The 8,365-nt window shown below is 54.8% G+C and overlaps 1 protein-coding gene across 1 annotated transcript in view; it reads left to right on the top strand.

The window, feature by feature from the left end:
• Positions 1-8,365, top strand: part of PPFIA4 (PTPRF interacting protein alpha 4) — a 38,746-nt gene that overhangs the window by 4,821 nt on the left and 25,560 nt on the right. Inside the window, 11 exon segments of the mRNA XM_012806603.1 lie at positions 366-530; positions 798-872; positions 1,097-1,186; positions 1,692-1,883; positions 2,171-2,317; positions 2,550-2,684; positions 4,599-4,682; positions 4,955-5,086; positions 5,276-5,338; positions 6,036-6,127; positions 8,020-8,128. Of these exon segments, the coding sequence (XP_012662057.1) occupies positions 366-530; positions 798-872; positions 1,097-1,186; positions 1,692-1,883; positions 2,171-2,317; positions 2,550-2,684; positions 4,599-4,682; positions 4,955-5,086; positions 5,276-5,338; positions 6,036-6,127; positions 8,020-8,128 (1,284 nt within the window).

Raw genomic sequence — 8,365 nt, 5'->3', positions numbered from 1 at the left:
GGGGATGACCAGTGTGGGGGGCGGGGAGTGAACACTCAGAGAGCAGGCAGGACTGGGGCCAGGCACAGCTCCAGCCCCATCCTTACCTCTTCTGCCTCCCATCCTAGAGGGACAGGCAAATCATTTAACTACCAGTGCTGGCTTTTTCTCCTGTAGTTGCTGGATCATTGAAAGGTTGGGATCACGGGGAAGAGGCCAGGCGGTGGTGTTCAGCTGGGCAGCAGCTATGAACTAGTGTGGATGACTTTGGCATTTCACAGTGGCAGGGCTGTGCTCATGTCTGTCCAGTGAGCCCTGCTTGTAGCCCCGGGGGCACATGCTCACAACCCTCCTTCTCAACCTCCTCCCCGCCTCACCTCTGCCAGCTGCTTCTGGAACATTTGGAGTGCTTGGTGTCCCGCCACGAACGGTCACTGCGGATGACGGTAGTGAAGCGCCAGGCCCAGTCGCCTTCAGGGGTCTCCAGTGAGGTGGAGGTGCTGAAGGCCCTCAAGTCACTGTTTGAGCACCACAAAGCCCTGGACGAGAAGGTGCCCACATCCCTCCCTCCCCCGTGTAGCCAGACTTCCCTGTCCCTTCTCTGAGGTTTCTCCTTCCAGTGTTAGGAAAACCTTCCTTCTAGCTTCAAAACTGGCTCACTCCTACCATTGGCCCAGTTACAAGGTCCTCCTTTTAGGTTCCCTCCCACAAATTTGCCCCTTGGCAGGCCCTTCATTTTCCCTGATGCCCAGTGGTGGTTGGCTAAGCCCACCAAATCCAGTGGGGCCTCTTCCTCCATTTCCCCTTTCCTTGGGCAGGTTCGAGAGCGGCTCCGGGCAGCACTGGAGCGAGTGACTACCTTGGAGGAGCAGCTGGCAGGTGCCCACCAGCAGGTAAGCTGCCTGCCCACCCTTGCTCTACAGACTACAGTTTGTGAAAGTCTGGGCTGGTGTACCCCTGTGTCCCACTCTATTCCTCCGGGGATTTCTCCCAAACTGTAGCTAAAAAACAAGGTGAGGCTAGATACCTCTTTCTAGGAGGGGGGCTCAGAAGGATCTGGAATGTATGGGAGGTTTTCTTCTCTTTGACTTAGTGTCTTGGGGGCTGTGCCCTACAGGTGTCTGCCTTGCAGCAGGGGCTAGGGGTGCGGGATGGAGCTGCAGAAGAGGAGGAGACTGTGGAGCTGGGGCCGAAACGCCTATGGAAGGTGGGTCCCTGGGAGCTGTGTTCTTCCAGGTGAGGGGTGGGAGGCCCTCCCCAGCCTTCATTCAGTGGAGTAACTACTTGAATTAAATTTGAGGCTTTCTCTAATATTCTCACCTTTTCCTTCTTTCCCCCATCTCCTCTGTAAAGAAATCTGTTGATTTTTGTTTTAGTGCCCAGTATAGTGCTGGGCACTTTCTCTATATGCACACGTGTATTATTAGATGACATCAACCTTGTATGGCAGCATGAGGCAAAATTCCTTCACTCTCTGAGCCCTTGTTTCCCTAATCATGTCCTTTTCCAGGTAAAACTAGAAATTGTTGTATTAAGATACACAAGAGAGCAAAGGTGTCTGGTCATTGTCAGGAGTGAACTCCTGGGGCTCTGACCTTGGGGCAGAGCTGTGATCTGCCCTGGGTGTCCCTTCTCCCACCTCCCTGGGGCAGGACATGGGTGTGGGATACCCTGGGTGCCCAAGACAGACTGATAGCTTGCTGTCCCTGGAGGATGAGGCAGGTCGGTTGGAGGAACTGCAGGAGCTCCTGGAGAAGCAGAACTTTGAGTTGAGCCAGGCCCGGGAACGACTGGTCACCCTGACAGCAACTGTGACTGAACTTGAGGAGGACCTGGGCACGGCCCGCCGAGACCTTATCAAGTCGGAGGAGCTAAGCAGCAAGCATCAGCGGGACCTCCGGGAGGTGCGCAAGGGATGGGCCTGTTCTTGGTGGCCTCATCTTGCTGTGTGGTGTTTGGCACTTGGGAGGGTCTTCAGGGAGTGTCCAGTTAAGGGCTGGAGAGGGCAAGACTGGATGCTTGTCAGGGTCCGGTATAGGAGGAGTCATGGGAGGGGAGGGTCAAGGCCAGACACTGACGGGAGCATGGATCATGTCCCTTTCTGGGTTACAGCCAGCCAGGTCTTGGTGGGGAGGTGCTGACAGGATAGGAGCAGGGAAAGGCTGGTGACCTTCCCTCTCCTCTCACCCAGGCTCTGGCCCAGAAGGAGGACATGGAGGAGCGAATCACCACATTGGAGAAGCGCTACCTGGCTGCTCAGCGCGAGGCCACATCCATTCATGACCTCAATGACAAACTGGAGAATGAGCTGGCCAACAAGGAGTCCCTACACCGCCAGGTAACTCCTCCAGATGGGGCAGGTGATTGTGCCTGCACCTTCCCTGGTGGCCTGGGAGCCCCTGTGGTCTGGCGGGTCACCTTTGGAAAGGGGAAATCAGGCATTTTGTGCAGCCGTGAACCAAGATTGTCCCTTGCTGCTTCTGACCTGTCATCTGCTCTCTGCTGAGGCTGGGGTGGAGGTGGAGCTCCATGCTCCCACTTGAATCACCTCACCACCCCCACATTGCTAGTGTGAGGAGAAGGCCCGACACCTACAGGAGCTGCTGGAGGTGGCAGAGCAGAAGCTGCAGCAGACGATGCGCAGGGCAGAGACGCTGCCAGAGGTGGAGGCTGAGCTGGCCCAGAGAATTGCAGCCCTTACCAAGGCAAGTGGGCCAGGGGTCTGGGATCTATCTGCCTTTGTCTCCTGTTACAAGTTCTTTGGGAGCCTGGCAGGGAATGGAGAGGGCGGGAGGCACCTTGAGCTGGGAGCCAGAAGAGTGCCTCCCACTGGTGACTTCAGGAAACACACTTCTGCCATGTGCCTGTCAGCTGGGAGTAGTAATCCCTGCCCTCATCACCTTATAGCAATGTGGCAATCCCATAAGAAGGGGTGTGATAGTACTTTAAGAAGAAGACGCTCTGCAGATGCAGTGTTGTTATTGCCATTTACACCATTGTGATTAATCCTTTCTTTGGTCTGGGGCTGGAGTGGAAAGATTAGGGCTTTCAGCTCCAGGAAGACAAAAGCTGAGAGGAGGTCATGTTCAGAGTCTGTACATCCACAATGGGGATAGGGATAGGAATTTAGCTGAGCAGGTCTTTCTTTACCCAGCTGAAGCATTCTAGATATAGGGACCACCCTGATGGCCTGAAGGCTGCAGCTTTGAGATCAATAAAAGGGAATATAATTTTACCTACTGGATAGTTGCCTTTATGGAGTAATAATTCCTAGGAAGTGTGCTGGCTAAAAACATAACAGGTTCTGGTAAATGCATGAACTTGGACATGCAGTGAGTTAATGAAAAGACTTCTGGAGAGGGTGGTGCCTGTGGCTCAAAGGATTAGGGCGTCAGCCCCATATACCAGAGGTGGTGGGTTCAAACCCAGCCCTAGCCAAAAAAAAAAAAAAAGAATTCTGTAGCATTTTTGGCTGGTCACAGACTTTCAGGAGGCCTAATGTGATCTCATTGTAGCTACCTCCAACCCATGGATAGAAAGAAGCCAGTGTTTAGTAAGCACCAGGCCTGGAGCCCTGAAGGATAGAGGTTGGCCCAGTGCTCTGGAAATGGAACCCACAGCCTGGCTGTACCTCGGTGGACCCAGAACCAAGTCTGCTTCTGCCACTGACTGGCTCTGACCTGGGAAAAGTCACCCCCTCCCTAACTGGGCCTCACTGTCCTAACCTCTACAATGGTGGAGTTGAAAGGGGTGGTCTCTGAGGTCTTTCCAGCCTCCAGGAATGAAGGGCTGGGTTTACATTTCAGCAGAGGATGTTACATGTGGGATGCTGAGCTTTGGTGTCTCCTGAGGAACTGACAAGAAGGGATGGGCTGAAGTGAATAATATGTTCAAATGAGTCATAGCAAGAGGATTTTAAGGAAGGCTTTTCTGTCCATAAGATGTGTATTATTCTAGAATATCTTGTCAGCAGAGAGAGTAGGGTCTCCATTTTTGCAGATGCATGAATAGAGAGGGAGACCCCGCCCCCTGGGCTAGGTTGAACCGTAGAGGTTGAGTGCTTATTGTGTTCTAAATGTTTAAGTGTTACAGTGGATTATTTTATTTGGTCCTTTTAGTGATCCAGTGGGCATAGGTGCTGTTACTATCTACATTTTATAGTTAAGGAAACTAAGGCATAGAGGCTCAGCAACCCCAAGGTCACACAGCTGGTAAGAGAGGGAGACAGGATTTGAACCCAGGCAGTCTGGCATGAGTCCCTGCTCTTCAGCGGTGCTGTTCCCTCTCTGGAACAGATTTATGGTAGTTCATGCTTTTAGGTAGAGTGTTTCCCTAGAAGCATGAGGTGGATTTAAAATCTCTTGAGCTGCCAGCCCCAGGATGTTTTAAGGCTAAGTCTGAGCAGGAGGAGGTAGGGGAGACCTAGCAGGGGTCAGGTTGTTTGAGAAGAAGGTGGGGAGATGGTGGTTCTGCTCCAAGATGATAAGTGAAGTCTGGCTTCACTTGTGCCTGAGATCCTGATCCCCAAGGCCACCCTGGCACCGCAGTGCATGGGATGTGGGGCCTGGGCAGGAGGACCGAGAGATCTACAGGCTGCCCTGACCCATCCCTGCCCCTAGGCTGAAGAACGGCATGGCAACATCGAGGAACACCTGCGCCAGCTGGAGGGGCAGCTGGAGGAGAAGAACCAGGAGCTGGCAAGGGTGAGGGCACCGGGCTGGGCCCTCAGGCCCCCTCCCTGCCCCCAGGGTAGGCTCCCAGGATGGTCTGTGGAAGGGCACGGAGGCAGGGCCTGGCCAGGGACAGAGCCCCAGATAGAACCAGGGAGGAGGAGGCTGGGAGAGCTGGAGAGGGGCTCCTAGAGGACAAGAGGAGGACAGGGGAGAGGGTGCAGCCCAGTGGGAGTGGGTTGCTCCCGGAAAGGGCGGCAACACGGCCCTGGGATGGCCTGGTGCGAGGCGGGCTAGCTGTGCAGGTGCGCCAGCGGGAGAAGATGAATGAGGACCACAACAAGCGGCTGTCAGACACCGTGGACCGGCTGCTTAGCGAGTCCAACGAGCGCCTGCAGCTCCACCTCAAGGAGCGCATGGCTGCCCTCGAGGAGAAGGTGCCTGGAGGGCAGGGTCGGGCTGGGAGAGGTTAGTCAGGGGGCGGGGCCTTGATGCCAGCGAAGGTCCCCTGGAGGGCAGGAGGGGTGGGCCGGCGCCCCTGGTCAGGTCTGTGCTGGGAGAGGAAGGCCGGGGCCCGATGGGCAGGGGTAGGGGTGGGGGCCTGGCTCACAGCTGCTCTCCTCCAGAACACGCTGATCCAGGAGTTGGAGAGCTCCCAGAGGCAGATCGAGGAGCAGCATCACCACAAGGTACCCGGCTGCCGGCCACCCCTCCTGGCCTGGGAGGGCAGGAGTGCCGCGGGGAGAGGACGCACAGCTTTTCCACATAGCTGCTCTGATACCCAGTGCTGTGTTAGCTGCTATGTTGGTCCGAGTGCATACATTATTTCTTTATTCTTCACTATAGCCATCATGGTAGATACAGTACTGCCCACAGGTAAAGAAGAAACTGAGGCCATAGCATAGGGGATCGGGTGGGCAGCAGAGAGACAGGGCCCAGCAAAGAGCTCAACCCAAGGATTTAGTGGGGGCCTCAAACCCTGGTGTGGCGAGAGTCCAGTCAATCTGGGAGTGTCAGCCACTAGCCCTGCCTCAGTGACATCTGTGAAGTTCGGGAGGATACGTGGGGCCCTGTGCTGCCCAGCCTGGTTTGCCCTGCATTTGTGTGGTGGCGATGGGGCCTCAAGCCTATTCCAGCAGAGTCCTTCCCCAGACAGACCCCCTCCTGGCCCTGCCCCTCTGCCCACCCTTCTGCTCACTTTCCAGTTGGACCTCTTCTCTTTTGGTGTCATCTGTGGGCCTGGCCCGTGGCCCTGGCTTTGGACTTTGCAGTGCCTTCTCCTGCTTCTCCCCAAATCTGCTGTCCTCTTTGTCCCTCTCTGACTCGCGTCCTTTCCTGTCTGCCCCTCCCTGGCCCCCACCCCCACCCCGGGTCTGCCTGGCACAGGGCCGCCTGTCTGAAGAGATTGAGAAGCTGCGCCAAGAGGTGGACCAGCTGAAGGGTCGAGGGGGGCCGTTTGTGGATGGCATCCACTCCAGGTACTGGAGCGTGGGAGGCTGGGCGTGCTGGGACGGGGTCCTGGATGGACCCTGAGGAAGGAGACTTCCCCCCACCAAAAGATCGCCCAGGACCTCAGGGTCCTCCTCCTATTCAGGGTGGGACACTGAGGCTCGGAGGACTTGGTCAAAGTACCCAGCTCAGCTGGGAAGTTTGGAAGGGCTCACCTGTCCTCTGAGGGGTGCTGAGGGGCAAGTAGTCAGATCATGCTCCTTCCCCACGGCCATGGGACACAGCCCGTGCTTCCTGCTTTCCCAGCAGAGAGCATGCCCTTGAGAGAGGTCTGCTGAGTCCTTACTTTCCCATGTCCCACAAGTCCCTCTGGTAGAGTGCTACTCACTCTAGTTCCCTTGAGAGTCGAGGGCCACCTTAGTTCAGCAGCTGGCAGAAAGACAGCAGAAGAGATTGAAATGAGGCATCTGAAACTTCCTTACCAGAAGCTGAGGTGCTATGTTAATCATTTGGTTGTGGCATCCCCTTTTCTGAAAATATTTTAAGAGATGGTAAGTGCAGCTTACCTCTTAAGGCTTAAATTAAGTCTATGTCTCTGGATTTTTCTCATTTTGTGAAGTGATTGGCATTGAACTCAGACCTCAAGCCTGTCCTCGGTTCTCAGTCCAGAGAGTTAGGGTGAAGATCAAGGAGGCTGAAGTAGATGATGCTACTCAGGGCTCATGGCTTCTAGCTGTTTTCTCTCCAACCATAGTCTCTTAGATCAGAACCCTTGTGGTTCCCTTTGACCATGCTCTTACTGTGTCAGGGAGATGGGGGTCAGCTACCACAGAGAAGAAAAGTTCGAGGAAATCTGCATATGTATGTGCAGAGAGGTAGTGCTGGAATCAGGGAAAGGGACACTGAGCTTGAAGAAGAGAAGCCTGTGGGTGTCTGGGTAGTAGAGACTTGAGTGCTTATCCCCTAACTCAACATTCATCTGGAATTATGGTACAGGTGTGAAGAGAAGCAGAGACTGGAGACAGCTATAGTAGCTGGGATTCCTCCTACTTCTCCCTTCCTACTGACCATAAGGGACACACTTCACTTAGTAAGATGCCCAGGCAGAGTACATCAAGCCATTTGCCACTACTTGCTTTCCTTAATGGTTGGGAATTCTTGGCTTTGACTGTAGAATCACTAGACCCCATTGTGGGATTTGGGCTGAATCCCACAGGGGAGATAGGGGAGGGGGTTAGGCAGGAACTGTCCTGTCTGTCCAGCTCTCTCATGTAGTCTATTCCTTTGTCCTGGGCTCCCTCAAAGGTTCCAAGCTAGGAAGGCATGGGAAGTGTCACTAGGATAGGCTTCTAGATGCGCCAGAGGGTTGTTTTGGGAACCCCAAATTCAGGGTTGGAGTACGCTCTTAGGAGTGGAATACACTCTTGAATTTCAGCCAGGAACTCGGTCCATATTATGGGCAGTCTGAGGAAAGGTGCTAGAGAGGATACCAATAAACAAAGACCCTCAGAGTGAAAAGCCCTTTAGGTGTCATCCCTTCCAACCTCTCGCAGTGCCTAGAGCCCCCCCTGCACCTTTCTTGTTGGGTGGCCAGAGAGCCTCTGCCTCATTGATGGGGAGCTCAATTTGTTGAAAACCATCAGTTACATCGTAAGCCAACTCTTGACGCTAGAAGATCCTTCTTATGCTATACGGAAAGCTGTTCCCTAGAACTTTCTCCCCTGGCTCATTCTGACCCCTGGAGCACCAGAGACTAAGTCTGATCTCTTGCTTACATGGCAATCCCTCAGACACTTGTGACAGCTCTGTGTCCTGCTAAGACTTCTAGTCTCTGAATTGAAGTTCTCCTGACTCTTTGGGTCCAGAGGGTGTGCACTGGGGCTCAGTCCTTAGGGCCTGTCCTTTCTCTCCCTCTCTCAAGGTCACACATGGGCAGTGCAGCAGATGTGCGGTTCTCCCTGAGCACAACCACTCACGCACCCCCAGGTCTGCATCGCCGCTACTCGGCACTGAGGGAGGAGTCTGCCAAGGTGAGGGGGGTGGAGGGGTGAGTGTGGAGGGCTCTCCTCAGGGAGTTTGGGGTCAGTTCAGCCGCGTGCCTGGCTCCAGTTACATAGACGGCTGGTGTGTAGGGCAAATCTTCCCCCATGTCAACGACAGCTGCAGCCTTGGGGTTGGGGCCATTGTCAGCTGCAACAGCTGTGCCCGCCCTTCCCTTGGCCTCCTGCTGGGCAAGAGGTAGGGGCTGGCGGGTGGCCGACCAGCCC

This window comes from Otolemur garnettii, unplaced genomic scaffold (assembly GCF_000181295.1).
Source record: "Otolemur garnettii isolate 467f Iridium unplaced genomic scaffold, OtoGar3 scaffold00055, whole genome shotgun sequence".
NCBI classification, from domain to species: domain Eukaryota; kingdom Metazoa; phylum Chordata; class Mammalia; order Primates; family Galagidae; genus Otolemur; species Otolemur garnettii.
The sequence above is the reverse complement of the archived record's forward strand: the minus strand, read 5'-3'. Positions and strand labels throughout refer to the sequence as shown.